The following is a 21,695-nucleotide window of genomic DNA, read 5'->3' as shown; positions in this document are numbered from 1 at the left end:
CAAGGTCAATGGTATGAGGGTCAACAAGGCCAAGTTCCAGGTCCTCCACTTGGGTCACAACAACCCCATGCAATGCTACAGGCTTGGGGAAGAGTGGCTGGAGAGCTTCCTGACAGAAAAGGACCTCGGGGTGTTGGCTGACAACCAGCTGAATATGAGCCAGCAGTGTGCCCAGGTGGCCAAGAAGGCCTGTAACATCCTGGCCTGTCTCAGGAACAGTGTGGTGAGCAGGACTAGGGAAGTGATTGTTCTTCTCTGCTTGACACTAGTGAGGCTGCACCTTGAGTACTGCATCCAGTTTTGGGCCCCTCACTACAAGAAAGACATTGGGGTGCTGGAGCGTGTCCAGAGAAGAGCAACAAAGCCAGCGGGGGGTCTGGAAAACAAGTCTTATGAGGGGTGGCTGAGGGTGCTGAGGTTGTTTAGTTTGGAGAAAAGAAGGCTGAGGGGAGGCCTTTTTGCTCGTTACACCTAGCTGAAAGGAGGTTGTAGAGAAGTGGAGGTTGGTCTCTTCTCCCAAGTAACAGACAATAAGACAAGAGGAAATGTCCTCAAGTTGCGCCAGGAAAGGTTTAGATTGGGTATTAGGAAAAATTTCTTCACTGAAAGGGTTGTCAAGCACTGGAACAGGCTGCCCAGGGAAGTGGTTGAGTCACTGGAGGTATTTAAAAGACATGTAGATCTGGTGCTTAGAGCCATGTTTAGTGGTGGAGTTGGTAGTGTTAGGTTAACAGTTACTCAATGATCTTAAGGGTGTTCTCCAACCTAAATGATTCCATGATTTTACAATTCTATGAAATAAGAATCAAAGTGTATCATTAAAGTCTTGAGCCTGTTCCGTAAACTGGTACTTCTACCAAGCACACGTATATCTAAGAAGCATGACTAATTCTAGATTACTGTCTTTATTGATACTGGTTCAAAAAGAGATTTTTGTTACTCTTACTTTGGTGAGCATTGCTGAGAATTTCTGAGAATACAAAATATTTCTCTGTACAATAAGTATATGAAAATGTTAGCAACATTTGATATTTATATATTGAAATATTTTCCTAGTAAAAGCAACTCTGAGGTTGAAATAATAGAATCATAGAATTATATAATATCTCAAGCTGGAAGGGATCCATAAGGATCATCGAATCTAACTCCGTGCTCCTCATAGGATTACCTAAAATGAAATCATATGACTACAGGTATCATCCAGATGGTCCTTGAACTCTGAAATCCTACAAAATGGCTTGGCATAGCTTCATTTCCTTAAGCTATAACTGAAAACATTGGCCAATAAGTTTTAATGAAATTTGGTAAAACCTTTTAGATTAGTAAATACTAACTTTCTTGCATCTTTTGGTGCAAACTGGAGTGCATCTTGTCAAAACTCTATTACAAGAAATACTACAGCATATCAAAAGAAAGCCCTTAATATAACACGCTTTTCAAAGTAGGCAGATTTGTCTTACAGTTATTCTGGAGGAAGAGAATGAGAGTTATATAATTTCTTGAAACAGCACCAGGAACCATTCAACCTACAGTGAATTGGATGAGCTCTCTTTATAGCTTTCAGTCAGGTCTGACTGAAATACATCTATATATTGTATATACACATATTTATAGGTAAGATAGATAGATATAGGTAAGATTAGTTTTCAATGGACCAATGAACTGATCTGACCAATATATGGTTGAGCATTTGCTCATACATATGCCAGGGCCAGAGAGGAGACAGAGGCTGTAGACTGGTTGGAGAAGACAACAAGGCTGCTCCATCTAGCAGTAAAAGAGTGTTACATTACCTTACTTTAATCGCTGAACAAGATAATTAACAACTGTTCAGTGGAGACATAAGTGAAACTTGTGATGCCCAGCTGAAGGAACACTTTATTGAGATATCTACTGTAAATAGGAGTCAATTAGAGAGTTTGACTTGTTTCAGAATTCAGAGGGATTTAATGACGATATCAAAATACCTGTGCATTCCTTTGATGCAGCATCAATTCAGCAGAGGGTCTGTGTTTATTTATTTTTAATGGAATTCTTACATGCAGGTGCACAATGATGTGACAGCTTTAAGAAGACAGTAATTATCTGGTAAAGTATGCATCAGCAAATCATTTAATAGATAAGGTTTCTATACAGGAAACAAGCTCTTCCAGACGAAGTAACAATTTGGACAAGTAATTTGATGTCCTTTAAAATTCAGTGAAAGCAGCAACTTTTAATTATACAGCTCTATTCTACATTATTTTAATTGATAGACGTTGTTTAATTAAATGGGAGGACGGTGAAACAGCATGTGAAACACGGATACTCTCCCTCCCTTTCTATCACTGAAAAGAAACACTGTTCTAATTCTAACTCTGCATCGCATGTGTGCTTTTGAAATTTAATGACTGCTCTTGAAGACATTTAATGCTCTTTAATTAACGGATGATTTTGCAGACACTGAGCACCTATGCGTGGTGTTTACATGGAGAGTCTGTATAGCAGTACATGTTAGGGACTTACACTGCCCTATTCACTGTAGTAGCCACGCATTTAAATCAATGTGATTACTGTTCTACCAGTGAGGAACAAATGACAAACCTTTACATTATATAAGTTTCTCTAGAAGTGATTTACAATGGAAATATTAATGAATATTTCATTAGAGCTGTGATGCTAGGTGTTATTACATTATTACTTTTTTAATAAACCAATAAGGTACAAGCCTGACTAAGATATTTTTGAGAATACATACGGACTATTTGACAGAATCTTGCACCTTTTTCTTTAATTTGTTTCCCTTGGGCTAGTATGTAATTGGTTCTGGAGTAACCTCAACAACCTTGCCTGGAACACCTTTCCAGATATATTCCTCCTTTGGGGGGTAGGGGCCAGGGGCCAGAGTAGTCTATTTTAAATCTCAGCACAAAAGCAGGAAGTAATTATGACTCTTCTGAAACAATAACAGCAGTCAGAAATCAAAACCCAACATTAAAAGTATATAAGGAAAAGAACAGAACAAAATATAATGTTGAGATTATTATGGTGTTACTCTATAAATGCAAGTGTACCCAAACTTCGTCTGTTACAGACAGCTGTTGGCAGCCTTTCATATCCCCAAATGGGGCATGTTGTCCTTGCTTAGAAAAATTAGCTCAAGGTTACCAAAATTCTTTGGACTCCACACAGTCTGCACATCCCCCAGGATAAAGCTGAGGCTTAACTCTTGCTTGTATCACTAACTAGGAGCTCAGCAAGTGTCAACTTTTTGCAGGAACTTGTGGAATGACACTGGATGCAACTTTGTGGGAGACTTGTTGCCTCAACCTTACTATCATTTTTCACTGTAATCCATTTATAGCATGTACCTGAAGTGCTGGAGTTCATCTATGCTAACCTCAAATCTAAAAACAGGTCATCACTCTATTCCTCTCTTATTTCCACGCTGATTGTTACCAGGGGCTAGTATTCAGAACAGTAATCAAACACTAACTTGGGGCAACAGTTGATGGATCTTTCTAGTTAAAAAAGAAAACCAACCAAAAAAACCGAAAACTTGCTTTCACGTCTTGTAACACTTCAGCTTCCTCATTTAGCCTTAAATTTCATGAATGCTACCACATGTATTTCCCTCTAACCAAGGAATTCTGATATTCCCTGCTAATACACATGAAAGATGGCTGCTCTTTGTGTTCACCATGTTGGCAACAGGTGAGAAATGGTCATAATTTCATTCAGTCATACAACAGAATTTCAAATTTTGAACTTCTCTTCTGTCTAGCCCTGACATGAAGTGGTCCATTTTCCACCTTGTAATCATTGGCAGGAGAACAGATAATAAGAGTAAAAAGAGAGATGATTTTGTCCAAGAATCACATATAAATTTAATTCCTCCACAGCTCTCATTCTGCACTCCTGAACATCACAGGCCAAACAGAAGAGCATCATTCATTAATAAATAACAGCACTCCCCAAAACTCCTTTCTCTATCTTTGCAAATGAAAGGTACTCAATGCACTCGGTGCCACCTACAGAGCAATACAACTCTCCCTAAAGCAGATGCCTGGTGACTAGTCAGATGAATTGCTCCCTATGATCCATCAAGTAATCACAAGTGTAATTAAAAAAAAAAGTAAGGAAATGCATAAGGATACAGAAAATGACCCAATTTCTATCAGAAATTACAAAAAGATTAATAAATTGGGCTTTATATCCTAAGCCATTTTCTTTTTGCTGCTGCAAACTAAAATGAACAAATTCGTAAGAACTATAAGCAGCAATGCATTCACATGAAAGGGCTGTGTATGGGAAAAATATGTATAATTAAAAAATGAAACCAGACACCTAAGAAATACAAGTTACTGTTTTCTACTTGGCATATTAGTTCTAGTGTGATCCTGCTGCACTTTTTTTCTGAAAGACAAATAAAAAAGCCAGATTCTTTTATCTGACCCTTCTTGGTCTTTGATTTCTTTTCCAGAGGCAATAGGCTTGGATTTAGGCCAGCCCCAGTTTAAAAAACTGAAGCTGCTTTCTTTGCCAGTGTGTGAATATCAGATTAGTTTTCAGTGATTTAAATGAGCACTTTTTAAACTAGTATTAGATGTCATAAAGCAGCAAATATAGCTCAGTGCTCATTTATTTAGCAGCTAGTAAGACTTTCTTTGTATTTTCCTTTCACCAGCTTTTATTAATGCTCTAAGTTAAAAAAAGAATAAAAATCCTAAAACCATATCTGACTTAAAATTTACTGGGAAATTAAACAAGTATTTAATTGCTGTGCAGAAGAAATGAGCAACCTGATCAATCAGATGTTAAATACTAGAAGAAATAAGTCTGCTGAGAGGATTAACAGTGACAGTGGGGATCAACCCAGCTGAATGACAAGACTTTTAAAGATACCGTTTATTCAGTTCATTAATGTCATAGTGAAAGTCCCAATCAACTCTCATCACAATTAGAAAAACATAGCACTTTTGAACAGCTAAATCTAAATTAAACAATTTCAATACTCAATATCAAAACCTTTCCCTTAACAATTCTATACTACTGGAGTAGGAAGGCGTTATTTAATAGGCTTTTTCCAGCTGCTACTGCTATGATTTCTGAGAGGTGTAATCAGAAACAGAAAACTCAGATTATTTTCCCCTGTAGGTGGAAAGGAGACAGTCACTTCTCATTTTATTAATTGAGAAAAAGGAGCACACTGATTTGCAGTGTGTTTATCTTGTTTCATAAAGGTCCTAAGTGCAGCAGCAGTTGAAAATATTTAAATGCAGTTAGCTGTGTTCATCTATTTTAATTTTCTCTTCAACAAATAAACGGAAGACATGGTGATGATTACTTTCATGAGAGTAACCAGCGCTGTACCTCTAGGCAAGCTATTTTTTTTATTTATTACATTAATTACATTTTATGCACGTACCTTACCAAATGATTCACTGTGAATTGGAAGTCAATTTAAAGTTACATTGCTTTCATATTCAGTGAGAAAATCGTGGATTTTCAGATCAAGAGTTGGCAGAGTCTATTAGCATCACATGCTAAACTGTTCTAATAGAAAAGGCATTGACCTGAAATCCTGGAACTTTTCTTCTTTGAAGTGAGCTACAGGATGACAAAAATGAAGAATAAAATAAAACTTAAGAATGATCAATAGTGTGTTTATATTGACTTGGAAGACATAACAGGAACATATGAAAAATGAAACTATTGAAGTTTTCAGATGTAGGGCATCAATTCAATCTCAATTCAATGGTCTGGTCACACACTCCACTAAAGTATCCATCAGAATAGCTTTTACTCTCAGCAAGAGGGTGCTCACCCTCTTTTCATGGATCCTCTTCCCTTTTTGCCTTTAAATGTTTGGGATTGAACCATATCATTCTCTCACTCTGGATCCAGGACTACCATGGACATTAAAGATTTAGCATTCTACTGATCCCACCAGGAGTTAAGCAACTGTATAGTTTCTTCTTAAAACTGTATTTGATGATGAAGCAGGCAATGTCTTTTTTTAAAGCAAAACTTTCAAACTTCACAGATGAAACAAAGCAACGAAGGAAAAAATATTTTAAAGCAATTTAGAAAATTTTAAGTTTCATTTTTAGTTTCATTTAATCAACTAAACAAAACTTACACTATCAAAATTAAATTAGAGTTCTTAAATAACATGAACACACAGAAAATCATGATTTACTCTAGTCTCACTTCACTTATTAGAATTTTTAGACACTTCAGGCAAGCTGGATTTTCAAACAAATGAAAACCTATTAAATTCTCCCTTTGGAAAGTAAATATCATATTATTCAATGGTGTCTTAAACAGGAATTTGTTTTATTTCCCATCATTTTTTTTCACTCCCAATTTCTCCAGACAGCTGGCCTGGACATTTGGATATCTGGAAGATGTCAACAGAATTTTCTTCATTGTTTTCTAGTTAGAATCTTTCAGGTAAACAACCTGCAATCACTAGCCTAGAGACTACCTCCTCTGAATGCTTTATGTTCCCCTCTGAAACTTCACATTGTGTTTAATAAGATAACTTATAAGATACAGATGAATGTATCTGCCACTACTGATCTCTATAGTATTTGTCACAGTGCCAAAGCACAAAATAATTAGGCGTGGTGAAGAGAGCACTTCAGCTCATTTCTCTGTGTTCCAGAGAACCGTTGAAGTGCTATACTGCAAACTGCTCTGATGTTATAGGGAGAATGTATATATAAATCCTGAAGACGATATCACATCACATAAAACAGATGCTTCACAGCAGAGGTGACAAAGATATATCTAACAGGGGCAAGCTAGCATGAGAACTGAAAATGGTATAATCGTATCAGGCAGAAGCAGCCTGATGTTAACATGGCTAAACTACTGTCTATATGATGCAAGCTAGTATCACCACAACACATTCTATTGTATCATGTGAATTTTACAGCCTGAACACAGCATTAGTTCAAGTGTCTCTGTATTACTGTTTTTCAGAACAGACATGCTGAATGACAGTTTCATAAAACTGGCAAAACAGTCATTCTTTACCTTGTCACTCCCGTCCTTTCCTTTACATTGCACGCTTTTTGGAGCAGAATTTCCACTCATAAATATATGTGCATTGTCTAATATGGCATGGATCTCACTGCAGTTAGGAAAGTACATACAACCGCAACACAAACTTACAAGATGCAATATTCAAAGTGAGTCAGATCTCCACTACCAAGGTGACATTAAAAAGGGATTTAAATATCCTTAGCCTTAATGGGCAACATCATTATAGCAAATGTCAGTCCTGCTCTCCCTTAACTGTAAAAATGAAAACATCTAATTGAAAAAAGTAGAAGCACTCACTAGCTCGTAGTCAAAATACATTTATAACCACTTTTGAAGATCTGATCACAGTTTAGTTACACTCACAGCTTAGTTTGATAAAAGTTTGATGCCACACCTCCAGTGGACCATCTCAAAAGCCAGTCATTCCTGCTCAGAATACTCAGAACCTTGCTTTTGCATTTCACAAGAATCTGACAATTTTTCATTTTGTTTCCTATGAAAAGAGATCATGACTTTTTACTAGGCTTGATATAATGTAGATTGTTTTGCTTTATTTCACTTCTAGGTCATAGTGTCTGATGCATACATAGCTCCTCATGACTTAATGTCAAGTTTCATAAAAATTAAGTTCTGTATAAAAACAAGCTAGTACCTTAGCATTCCCCATTTCTTACCTTCTATTTTTCCACTTATATTTCAAGCTTATGCAGTCTTTTGCGTGCTACCTTGGAAACTAACTAAATTACTCTGTTGCAAGTCTACAAAACTCCAGTCACTTATTTATGTTTTTATAATGCGTAGAATTCTAAGTGTGCAATTCCCACAGTACAGTCAGAACGATTATTGAAAGTTATTATGGCTCACTCATTCTAGCACTTAATAGGCATTAATTTACTAAAACATGCTAATGCAATCACAGGCAATCATCTGACCGTAGCCCTCTTCTTATACTGTGAGCTCTTTGCAGAAAGGGCTTTGATTGTCTGCAGAGCACCTGGTAAACAGGCACTGCAGAATGCTGGACCCTGAGGACAGACTCGAGTTCTTTAGTAAGACAACAATAGCAGCTAATTAAAGGTAGTAATTATCTGGATAATTAAAACCAAATAAACATGAAACCTTCTGTATCTATGCTCAGTTTGGGCCTCAAGCACTAGGCAAAGACATCAGTGCAGAAAAGGATATTTCTATTTATTTATTTATTTATCATATCTATATAATATATTTATATATTTATCAGATGAAAACAAGCCTTAAGGCTTATTTTAGAGAGACAGTGCTCAAAAAAGTGCAAAGCTTGGGAGAAGTACAGTAAGCAGCAGACACATCACTGGCTGAGTAGGAAAGAAAAGGAAAAGCAGAGAGAGGAGCAGCTCTCACTCCATTCACTGGGCACTCCTGAGAAATTTAATATCTAGCTGAAAGACTACAGCTGCAAGTTGTTAGGAGCTAAACAAGTTTTGAGCGTGAAGGTCCATGTCCTAGTCCACCTAGTATTTACATCTTCAATCCTCATTTCTAAAAGAGCAACATTGTCCGCTACTAAGACATCCTACCTTCTTTGGCAACTAGTATTTTTCCTGAAGAAATTAATTTTTTTTTTCCACAATGCTGCAATTAATTCGAACATAGATATTCACCACAGAAAAAAGAACTGAATATCCTCTGGATTGAAGAAACAGACCGTTTTTTCCCCCTAAATCTGTGTTCCCATTTTATTTCTTTTTCTCCATTTCCTTCCTATCGCAAAAGTTTGCTCCAATAATTCAACTTTACCGTATGCTCCGAATTCCACATATATTTCAGCATCTCTAGCTAGACTAAATTCAATAGTACAATACTAAAATTCAACAAAGTATGACAAAAATTCACATGAATTCATGCCTCAACAATGATTAAATCGTGCTGTGCTCACTCCTACAAGCTTCTCAGTTGCTCTCAGAGTAAGAACCCAGCAGCCAGGGCCCCATGTTGGCTACTTTGTAAGTACAGAATTTTACAGTGTATGCACTTAAAAATCAACCAATCAAACAAGCAAGCAAGCAAACAAAAACCCAACGAAATTAGGGTAGTCTTACAGTCTTACACTAGCATTTTGAAGCTCAGAATGGGAAGAGACCTTACGTAGCTTACACTATGTTTTTATTATTCATTTACTTACAGTGTTGGTTGAGTTTCCATTTAAATGTAAGCCACTGTCAAAGAGAGGGGATGAAGCTCCACTGCTGTGATCACTGGATGGTCCAGGGGAACCTGAAAATCAGACCACGAAAAATAATTGCTTATGTTAAAAATATAGGTATGTATCAGGTAATATCTATTCCAGCTGTAAAACACAGGAAGAATTTTTAATATAAATCACCAAACCAGGCCAGAAGTAGTACTTGTATTTTAGAATGACAGCTAATAAAATGTGTCTGACCATACGCTTTACTTTTATGTCTGGAAAGAAAAAAAAGTATCTAGATGCCACTTTATAGAGGCTGTGCTCATGGGAATTATTTGTATGCTTAACTGTTTGCAAGTTTAAGCCTTTTCTCACCAAGATATTCAAAACCAAGGAAGATATTAAGTTGCACAAATCCCATTAATTTAACGAATAAATTTCCTATCAAGTGTTGAAAGTCTCACTTTAGAGTATAACCATGGATTGTATTTATAAACAAAGCTAATAAGAAATTCTGAGGCAAGTACTAACTGTACACATACATACACTTTATTAATGGATATATCTTTTTCTCAAAATGCCAATTACTTTCAAGAATGATGCACATTCTCAAACTGAGAAAATAAAAACAGTCATCTTGAAATCTTGATACTCTGTTAGTATGTTAAAGTTACACAGTTAAATTCTTCAAGATTACTCTTCCTTTAGCTGTTATGCATCATGATCCAACTTTAGTAGTTAAAGTGACTTCAGAAAAGCTTAATACTTTTATAACACACAATAATGGAAACAACAGAAAGTCACATCATTGTGTAATTTTTGCTTAAATGTAAAATGTTAACATACAGCACCAATAATATACAATTACTCTCAGACAGCACTTGGTCTTATCAATAAAGCACATAAAATCGATTTCACAGCGTTATATTCATAATTACTGAAAACTCATTTTTCCATCTGAAGAAGTCACCTGAAATTGCCCGTAAATCATTTCACATTAATAGGTCTGTCAAGTCTAACATCACAAAAGTCAAAAAGTCATTCTTAGTCATACATTTTTGGATGTATCTATTCCACATATCTGAAAGATTTAGCAAAATGGAATTTAATTCAACAAAAGCTCATTTTCTCCATAAGAAATCTCTGTCAGTTCAGTGCTAAGGTCTCAGAATTATACACTGAATTCTGAAGTTTCATCACGTTTTCATTTTAAGTCCTTTCTGTACAGCGTTAGATGGTGTCAGCAGAAGGAACCATCATGCTTTGCTTTGTATGGTTCTAACCCAAGTGCCAAATTTGTTATCCAGCTACAACACTTTGTAGCTACTATATGTACACAGTAGACTACAGAAATCTATGTTCATACTCATAGATGACCACAGTGACTTGTTGGAACAGAAGATAACTTCTAATTTTTAAAAATAAAAATAATGAAAAAGTTGACATTAAATTCTCCACTGAAGAGTCTGCCTGTTGGGGATTCCCACTGTCTCTGGGAGTAGACAACTATGACAGGTCCATGAGTCAATCAGATTCTTAAAGTGGAATTATCCTACCTCTTCAGCAATTTAAGCATATCAAAATACATGAACTCAGGTATTTTCAAGTCTCTAAATCCAGGTTTTACCATAATACAAAATACTACCTTAGAGTATTTTTTTTTTGAAGTAGAGAAAACTGACATCCATTGTATGGGAAAGCTAAGAACAAAAAGCTAAGGAACAAATTTCCCTCCTCCCCCAGTGTCCCTGCAGACTTGCTTTTCAGTTCAGCAGCTTCCTTTGGTTTTCCGAGTCAAACAAACTTCACAGCTTCTCTCAGGCTATGCTACCTCTACCACTTGATTGCAAGCAAGATCATAGGTCGTTTAGTCCACTCCCTGCCTATTCTGCCTCACTCACTCATGGACTACTCCTTCATGATATCAGCATTTTAGAAGCTGCCTCTGTATATGCTCAACTGCATGGAAGGTGCAGTTCTCTCATCTCTCTAAGGAGCTCTGTTTGCCTCCCCACACGGCAGCCCTAGAGCAATCAGGTAGTCCTTCCTCCCTTTTCTTAGAACAAAACATGGTACGTAGACATACATGATATACATGATACAAAATACACTAGCACAAAGTAAATCTTGTACTATCTGCTACCGTAGCCCTTGCCCATGTAGATGAGACTCTAAATCATTCGTTACGTACCAGTCCAAACTCAGGAACATTAGTTCAAGAAAGACTACCAAAACAAAGCGTTTATGTAAAATAAAACATCTGCTACAGGTAACTCCCCCCTCCATGACTACAATACATCATCCTGACGGGTACCAATGCCAGAAAAAAGGTATTTGATATGTTGTGAGATTTCTATCAATCATTATTGCCTATAGTTCTCCTCTTATCTCACCCAAATCATAGTTAGACAGCCAGCCTATGAGAAATGCAAACCTACACTATGACAGGCATCATCTGTTGAATTTGCTTATTCTCAACTGTGGCATTATTGTTCTTTTGAGAAGACTGGGTCAGCAAGGATCACGTGGGCAAGGAGATCTTTGCCTGAGCAATAGCTGAGTATGGTCAAACAAAAAAACCACCTTACCCTGTAAGGTGAGAAGGGGTCAGAGAGAGAGAGATATAGCAAGGATATAGGAGTCTGCAGTTCACAAAAGAGACTGAGACGTGCCTGGGAGTAGCAGGAAAAAGGCAGGCAGAACTCCAAGGTGAGGGAAAGAAACTTTGTAAGGATCACGGGAGATTTTGCAGAGCTAACAGCAACTCAGGAAATCACCAAGCTAGCCGACACTAAACCTAAAGCCAGAACTCATTTGCAGTGGTACAGGTAGAAGTTGTTTATAAATCCTTCTATATTCTTTTTGACAGAATCACTTGAGAATTTTCAATTTAAAAAGTTAGGTATTCTACTACCCATTTTAATAAACCCTAGATTTTATTTTCAACTTTAAAAGCCTTAAGCTTCCTCAACCTAGAAAGGTCTCTATTAAAGTTCTGGTCAACTCAGAGTCCCATCAACAGATGGTTGTTTATTTCAGTCAGTAAATTACACTAAATCTCTAAATTACAAACTCCCAAAACGCAAGACAGCAGATCAATGTACAGTGAATAGTCCGCAAGACTTTATCCTTTACAAAAATTTGTCTTGTGATCAACATCACTGAATGATAATGGAGACCTCTTGTGCATAAAATCTCATTTATCTAACTTGCTAATTATGTCATAGAAAAAAAGCCCATTCCAGAACAACCACAAAATTAAAATAGAACAAAACACTCTTGGTAATTTCTGATTACACTGAAAGCTTTTCAACTTCAGAATATTCTGATAATTTGGTATAACCATCAAAAAGAAAAATTCTGAAGAAAGCCTGTTTTACCATAAAATCTCCTGAAGAGTCTTCCCAGCAGCAGTGAATCTCATCTGAAAGGGTGCTACAAGCCCTGCTCAACTCTGGAATGGGTAACGGACTTAGCTCCAGAAAATCCTTAGTGACAACACCCAAGAGCTGATGTCATAATTATTCTGTAACAGGATAACAGATAACCCTCATAACCACTAATATCTTCCTGATCCAGCCCCAAAACCAAAAATTGCTTCTTTTGGTTTTCAGAAGCACAAATCTACTCTCTCTCTAGTTGACAGTGACCTTAGAGCAAATTACAGGCCATGGGATGAAGAATCATCCTAGCCATGGAGCCAGAAAAGCCAATGAAGCAGACAGTAATGACCCTACACGCCCATGCTAACTTCTGATCCAGGAGTAATAGTTTTTCAAGAAACAAGTATTTGCCCTATGAAAAATCAGGCCAAGCATTCTGCAATATTTTATAAAACTGCTGATCAAATTCCTGTGGCAGAGAATATTTCCTGGCATATATTATGGACAGTCTCATAATAGTCTAGTAAGGGCCAAGAGTCCCCGTGAAAGAGACAATGATCAATACTGGCATACCACCCTGGGTTAGGGCCTCCTCCAAACCGAGAAATAAGCAGTCCTTGTCTCATCCTTAAGTGCCAGTTAATCAGTATCCATGTCTAAACCCATGCCAAATCCTGTATTTGTTGCTCACAATCCATGAAGGGGTGAAGCCAGCAGAAGAATGTAGTGAGAACTGTAGGAAGACATTTCCCTGCTGTGACATCTTGTGCTTTTGCTAGCCACAGCATAAGACAGCGTAGGGAAGGAAGAGGTATGAGAAAGAAGGAGGGTAGGCAGATGCTACTTCTCATGATGTAGTTATAAGAAATATTAATAATACTATTTAACAGGAAGAGACAGTATGGTTGCATTTGAAGTGAACGCTCCACAGTACTAAAACTGCCAGCCCAGAAGCTGGTCTGACTGAATGCTTGATGGTAGGGGACCATGTGCCTGAGTCTTCTGAGATGCTAGGAAAGGCCAAGATGCTTCAGATTTACGCATGTATGCACTTAAATTTTGTCCTGCATTATGAGTTGGGAAGTATTTTATCGCATAGTAGAATTGCTACTTAGCTTGTTATATGTGTCACTGATGCTTCATGACTGGAATTCCCTGCTGTTCTCCTTAACTTCAGCGTACAGCCCTAAACAAGATCTATTTTTCATAATTTTCTACACCTTATTTGCTTATTTCCTCACCAAAAGAATGAGTATTATGTCAAGTCACTTACCAAAGATCATCTCACTCGCTGAGCTTGGTTTCAGCCTGTATTGGATGGCTGAACAGAACATCCTGGAGAGGAGCAAGTGAGCTCTGTGCTGAGGTCCAGGTTCAGTTCAAAAGATGGGTCATTTCCTAAGTTCCTCAGCTGTCTGATCATACTTAGCAACTCCTTTTGTTGAACACGTAGTACAGGACTGAGGGTGTGGGATCATGCATGGGACTGGGCAGGGTAGTGTAATGCTTGCCAAACATTTTCTCATGCTCTGCTTAAAGGAGGCAGCTCTAATAAGCTACCCAGTTTGTATCCAAGATGCCTCTTTCATTTAAGAAGAATTGCCTCTCTGCTGTGCTTGTTGATAGTCTGTGATAGCTTGTCTAAAATGGCACAGTCTTCCCTATTCCAAACAGGTTTTCCTTGAACAACAGTAATCAGGGGCAGACTCCAAACAGCACTAGCTGGCCCCAGGCCATGAAACAGGCCCTTTGAAAGAGAATGAAGGTTTTTGTAAGGTGAAAGTTTCTGGTTCAAGTGTTCAAGGAGGCTATTTACCTACAGAAGTTTTGCATGCACCTCTGGTCACACAGAGATAGAAGATGATCTTGGTCTCCCTGATAATCATTGCTTTCTCTTTCCAAAAATAGCACTTTATGGAGGTAAGGCCATGATCTCAGCAACCCAGACAGAAATGGCTGCTGTGCCTTATGGTGAGAGAGGCAATGCAGGAGTCAGCCAAGTTCCTCTTTCTCCTATGATGTACCAAGGGGGCACCAATATCCCTGGACCTGCATGAACTCCTTGTGAAGGTGGCAGCTGTCTCACACAGAGTGTGTACTGGATGTAAGTGGCAAGGTTTTGGGGGATGGGGTGGCTCCAGGAGTGGGAGATGGTCAGAGGTTGCCCTGGGCCAGATGCAGCTGGTTCCAGCCGACTCCAATGGACCTACTGCAGGGCACAGCTGAGCGCAGCAGCCAAGCCAGTAGTGCCTCTGAGAAACTATTTAAGAAAGGGCAAAATCCTGAACATCAGAGAGAGGAGTGGGGAAAAAAGTGTGAGAAAAATAACCATATGAACCTCAAGGTCAGTGAAGAAGAAGAGGTAGGAGGTGCTTCAGGCCTTGGAGTAGAGATTCCTCTGCAGCCCTTGGAGAGACCATGGTGAAGCAGGTATTTCCCTTCAGCCCATGGAGAACCACGTTGGAGCAGATACCCACATTGCAGCCCATGGGGGAGCCCATGATGGAGCAGGTGGATATGCCCTGAAGGAAGCTGCAGCCTGTGGGGGACACATGCCGGAGCAGATTTTTCCTGCAGGACTTCAGCCCATGGAGAAAACTCATACTAGAGCAGTTTGTAAAGGACCACAGCCAGTGGGAAGGACCCAAGGTTAACTGACCACAAGTGATAAGAGCCCAAGTGCGTATGTAATGTCAAACAAGATAAGACAACATTGCATGTGGGACTGTCATAACCACAAATTAACATGGTCAACAACACAGAAACTACCGGTAAGACCATGCTAGCTCACTAAAATCATGTCTCAGCTTGGACACAGTTATTCAAGGCATTATAGATATTAATCTCTAGTTGTCTGAGTACCTACGATAGAAAAGTAGGAAGACAAAACCTGAAGTTTCATAACAAGGAACACTGACCAGACAAAGACCTACAAATGTAAACATAGGATTTCTTTGAATTTAGATTCCATTTTCAAATGGAGACGACACACAGTAAGAATTGAAATGGTTTTAGCATGAAATGTACAGTTTAGCTTAGTAGAGGCCCTTCAAGTTTGCTATTAATAGGTGTAAGAATCTGGATGAAGTGACAAGAGTTAGACCTATGAGACCTATGATTCTGTTGAAATCAAGAAAAAAACAAGTAAATAGTTGAACACAATTTACATAATCCCCCAAACAAGACACACTGTAAATCCGTTTTGCTTAATTTGGAAAAAGAATCATATGTAAGATAAACTGGTGCAAAATGATCTGGTCTGATTAAATTAGCTGATATATGATGTACACTTTTCTACTTGCAACACTGATTTTAAGTGAGTATCTTGAATATTTATATTTGCTATCCAGAAGAACCAAAAATTTCCCTCATCTGCACTGTTCATAAACAATTTACTATTCTTAAGCTATTCAGTTGTCACATTGTAATTCTGCTCTCTGACAAAAATGATCAAAATATCAAAGTAATGTATGAAATATGCACAATTAATGTTATCCATTTGTTCAGTAAGTGTCCTGAAAATACCTTTTTTCAGCGTGCTTGTCTGATCCAAATGTTTGTAAACACTATTTTATGGTATTCAGGCAAAACTTCTGTAGAAAAATGATTGTACTGCATTTTAATGAGGTTTTCACTTTTATTTTGAATTACCTATACAGAAGAAGTCATGCTGTTTGCATTAGATTCTTATACATTAAGCAATAAAGTACACACACAATTTTCTATTTCTTCCTGTAAAAAGCTCAAGGATTGAATTCCTATTTCTGTCACTGTCATCTTATTATGAGAATACTGCAAAGAGGAAAACAAATTACTCCTATCCGTTAATTTCCTCTTACCTAATGGGAGCTTTAAAAATGATGGAGCTTCCCTGAGGTACTGAACAGTGATGGTAACTTCATCGCCAGCATTTCGCAGTAGGTGTACCTGTCAGTGTGACAAATAACAGCTACTTTAAACCAAAGAACCACCAGTCATGGAAAGAACATTACTTACAATGAAATCAACATCTCTGTTGATCTATAATAAACTCAGGATGAACACTTCTGACTGGGAATGAAGAACATCTTGAGGGTCAAGCCACACGTACGAAGGATAAGAGTAGGCAAGACCAGTGGAACAACCTGGATAAATAATTTGGTGGGCAACTTGAAGCTGAACAGAAAGTTTTACAAACAAATTGATTTTATAAAACCGGCACAGGGTAGTAGGGAAATACGTGTTTATGTAGATATAATACATTAATTGTGTGTGCATACACATAAACAGACACATATATATTAATACAGCATACATATCTTAAGTAATCTTAAGATCTTAACTACTTGGTTTGATTCAGTTAGGTGATGCATTAAGTACGTTTCTCTCTTTCAAATACCGACTTGATTTTTGTGACTGTCTTCATCATCTGCAAGTATTTGCTAACCGGAAGGGAACACATCTACACACATATGTGTATAGACACATATATTAAAATACTAGAATTCAATTAAAGGCATAGCACCCTACTGCTTAAGGAGCTTTTAAGGGGGAATGAGAAAACAACTGGGTGAGGGTCTGGCTGCTGAGCATGGCTGACCCACCACCACAGGGTCCAGACAGTTTTTAAAAAACAAAACAAAACAATCCCCCCCCCCCCCCCCAAAAAAAAAAAAAAAAAAAGTTAAAGGAAGAAGTGCAGCAATGCTATCCACGTAGTCTCGGTTCAGTGAATCCAGTCTGGGTGCAACAACGCCAAAAAGGTGATAAGGTAGCAAGGGAAATGGACACTCAATGTACTCCCAAAAAAATAAATGTCAGAAAGTCAGTGTCAGGGTAGTAGGAAGTCAGAGTTGGCAAGAAATAGAAAATCCTGTCACTGAATGCTGCTGTATCTTTTGATACCGTTTTACCTGTCATTGTGTGGTAGATATATTAGTAAAGATTACTTTAGCATCTTTAGCATGATGTTGTGTACCAACATCAGTATTTTGTAAAATCCAATAGATAATTTCAAAACCAACAAATTTATAATATAGTCACAATACTGCACTGAAATATGTAATGAGAAGAAACATAAACCAAGTAAAATTAGTACTCAGCACTCATTTTCTTATTCACAATTGGCTTTTTAGAAAAGCCACAAATGCAAACTCTTCAACTTTGGTATATCAAGGAAGAATTTTAACTTCCTAACAGATACAAACATTTTGAAGAAAACTTTCAAATGCAGGATAAGAACTGTGTTTCCTCTTCATTAAGCAAAGAATGTTTTCACACAAATATTTACATCTGTCAAGAGATGAGAGGAGACGGCGTGACAGACATACTGCCTCACATACTTTTGGAAGATCTTAATCAAATATTATGAAGATAAATTGAATCAGGAAACTGTATGGAACAAAACAAAACAGTAGATTAGAAACTGCTGCAGAACATGCAAGTTGATTTTCATTTCAAGTTATATTTTGAAAAGGAAAGTATTCTAATATTAATGTTTTGGTTTAAAATTATGAAGCAGTAATACCTTAAAAGATACTCATACTGTATCATACTCTTGTCAAGCTACTTTTATTCTTAGGTAGCATCTGAAGAGGTGGTTGTATTGAACCACACACGTACTAAGAGAAAAAAAATAATCAATTTCAGTGCTCACAAGAAGGTATTAACAGTATGGAAGATCACTAAATAATGCACTGCTCTGTGGCGCTGAAGCTTTTGCACAAGTCCAGTAAGACCAAAAAGACAAATCCATTTGCTTTGGAGCAACAGCCACTGTTGCCTGTTGCACTGTTGCCTTACTTCAGTAGTAACAGAAAAGGAGAATTGTAAAACTGTTAGTTGTGGGGTTTTCAAAAATAGTTGATTAAATACATTTACTGCAGCTAACTGTGTATATGTATGCACTTAATTGTGTGTTCATATGTTTAAAGGAGAAAAAGGCATCAGAAGAAACGCTTGCTTTTCATGCTTGCTCTAATTTGTGAATTTTGCTTCTAAGTGCACCCATCAAGCCACAGTTTATTATGCTTGTATTTTTCGCATGCATTTCTCAAGAGTAGAACAGAAAGAACGTTAAAAATATAAATAGGAGCGTCTAGATCTCACTTAGCTAACTACAGTCCAGAGTCCGCAGAGAAAAATATGACTCATTTCAGGAAAGCCAAACGACCTCTGTTGCCTCATTTTTACTGTCAACACCCATTTTAAGGAAATCATTTATACCTAACTCAGGCAGGCAAGTCAATGGCAGAATTCACAGCTGATGAGGATTCTTTTTAAATTCTGGTGCCTTGTGTTTACTGTGGCTTGCTCTAACCCTTCAAACATACCTGATCGTTAATATTCATACCGCTCAGAGATTTAGACAAGGTTGTGGCTGTTTGAATCAGGTTCTGTCTTACTATAGATCAGAACTTTAACAGCAATTAAAAATGAAAAGAAGCATGTCTGATGAATGAATTCACCCATACAGCCCTTTAGCTAAGATCTATTCCAAGAACAGAAGTCACATCATTTAACTTTGGCCATTTAAAAGATTCAACTCTAAAGTAGTTAGTATTTTTTCTAGAAATCAGTAAAGATCTTAGGATAAAAAGGAATCATCACCCGCAGGTGTCTATCTCTAAATAAGGAGAATCTGGATAAAAACCTTACATTTTAAATATCTGAAATTAGACGAGATGAATCCTATCTCACATCCACAGATGAACATTTAAGATTGAGCACCTAATTTGGACTGAAGCAAAAAGTCTGTAGTAAAGGGAAGTAAATCTCTTGATGAATATCTGATCTTGAAGTACAAGCTTTTCACAAATAAACACTTGAAATTCACACAAAGTGCAAGTCTTGGGCTTGACAAGTACCAAGGTGGAAGATTATGTACAAGCCTGTAATGTAGCAGGCAAACAACCAAGAAGTTGTAGTAAAACCTATGAAGAGAATTAGAATCATTGAATCATAGAATTGTTTTGGTTGGAAAAGATCGTAATGAGTAATAGTAAAAAACCCAATGAAATCTAGAGAAGTTTTAAAAAATACTTAAACCCTCAGAATAAAAAAAGCAACAACAGTAATGAATACTTAAAATGCCTCCTAGACTAAAGCATGTTTGGAAGTTTTTTTGGAAATGGCAGTTTCAGCTCAACCCCATATGAGTAGAACTGAAAAATCTGGTATCGTGCTTTCATGTCTGTGAGTAGGCAAGGAAGATGCATAAAAACAGAGACCTCACAGTACCAGTAGTCTTTAAAGTGACAGCAGAAGCAAAGTGGTTTTACACTACAGTTTATAAAATTAAAATTGGGATTGCAAACAGTATTGGAAAAGCATGAAGCAGAATTAAGTTAGTTCAAGAACTAATGATTTCTTGACACTTGTCTCTTTTCCACTGGTCAATTACGAAGTGGTTTCCAATAAATACTTCTAATTCTTATCTCCCTTAGCTTTGCAGTATTCTATGAACAATACTCTCTTCCTTAATACTTAATTGGCTACTCTGAAACAAGCATTTGTTTCTGAAAAATTCATAGCAATATTCAAAAATGACAGTTAATTTATTAATTCTGCTGTGACTTCAACTCTCTTCCAGTCTTTCCTTTTTCATTTAGGTATCTTATCCTATAATTAGAACCAAAATTATTTTTACAGAAATCTATCATAGATATCCTGCATAATTGTATCCCATGACTCAAGTAACTTTTCCTTATACTTCTCTACTTTACCAGTACTGTTCTTTGATAATTGTGTATGTGCCTGAAGAGATTTGTAGCTTTCATAGTCATTGAGCAAATCACATAATGAGTTATACAACTTGGTATAATATTGCTAATGAGTCAACCCACTTCTTTTTTGAAAATCTGTCCATGCCATCCATACATGTTAGTATGATCCTGTTGCTTTGTTTCCTCAGACTGGGATGAATAATTAGCTTAAACGATCAGCTTCCTGTATAGCTACCGGAAGATAATCCACACGTGTATATATTTAAATAAGAGTATATGTTTAAAAGAAGAATATATTTCTATTTCACTCTGGCCTCTTCCTATTATAATATGAAAGATTCAGGGCATTAGTTTTGTGACGGATCCATACTGTAATGTCTGGTAATCTGTCTCTCTAAGTGGATCGACCCCTCTCATTCTTTTCTGCAAACTGAGCCTTACAGTATTTTAAGTAACAATAGTAAGAAAAGCTATAAACTAGGTAATTACTACCATGACTGATTTATTAGTGGTCTCTTACATCTGTTGTTTATTCTGCAATTTTTATCTGATCATTAGATGAATGCTTATATTATTATATTTTTGAGAAATTTTATTTTACAAATATATAATATAGTCTCTATTTTAATGAACTAAAATTTAAAAAGATGAGACAAAGCATGGGAGAAAAGTGGTGAAGTAAAAAAACGTTTTTATGAAGTAGTTTCTGTCCAGAATGTTGTCATTGCTACAACACAGCAACAATAATGACACAGTACTGCAGTGGTACTGATACCACCCATAGATAAAAGTATTCTACTCTCATCCCTCTGCTGAAATGTAAAGCCTTCAAGCAACAACAAAAAAAAAAAATACAGAGTTGACCAGGATCAGGCATACATGGACACTTCAAAGTTTTCTAGTTATCCAGAAAAATACAGAGAATAATGTTGAATTTACCAAGGATGCTATTAATGATCACTTTCAAAGTGAAATGAATTACACTCAGAGCGCAGACACAATGAAGTTAACTACAAGGGTACGACTATAAAGAGAAAGATGGCCTTATTGGGCGCGGTTTTTCAACATGCTGATAAATACATAAGATCTATACCTCAATGAATGAGATTTCATAAAATCATAGAATGATTTAGGTTGGAAGGAACCTCAAAGATCATCGAGTGCCAACCTCCCTGCCATGGGCAGGGACACCTCCCACTAGACCAGGATGATCAAAGCCCTATCCAGCCTGGCCTAGAACACCTCCAGGGATGGGTTCTCCACAAATTCTCTGGGCAACCTCTTCCAGTGTCTCACCACCCACACAGTAAAGAATTTCTCCTTCATATGTAATCTAAATCTCCCCTCATTCAGCTTGAAGCCATTACCTCTCATCCTATCGCTACACTCCCTGATAAAGAGTCCCTCCCC

General features: G+C 37.2%; 1 protein-coding gene across 1 annotated transcript in view; it reads right to left on the bottom strand.

Annotated features, from left to right (window-relative positions):
• SNTG2 (syntrophin gamma 2) overlaps positions 1 to 21,695 on the bottom strand; it is a 262,116-nt gene that overhangs the window by 85,008 nt on the left and 155,413 nt on the right. The window contains exons 7-8 of the mRNA XM_074153336.1: positions 16,422 to 16,509; positions 9,194 to 9,285 (exon numbers count right to left, since the gene is read on the bottom strand). Of these exons, the coding sequence (XP_074009437.1) occupies positions 9,194 to 9,285; positions 16,422 to 16,509 (180 nt within the window). The remainder of the gene's footprint in view (positions 1 to 9,193; positions 9,286 to 16,421; positions 16,510 to 21,695) is intronic.

This window comes from Numenius arquata, chromosome 9 (assembly GCF_964106895.1).
Source record: "Numenius arquata chromosome 9, bNumArq3.hap1.1, whole genome shotgun sequence".
In the NCBI taxonomy this organism is placed as follows: Eukaryota; Metazoa; Chordata; class Aves; order Charadriiformes; family Scolopacidae; genus Numenius; species Numenius arquata.
The sequence above is the reverse complement of the archived record's forward strand: the minus strand, read 5'-3'. Positions and strand labels throughout refer to the sequence as shown.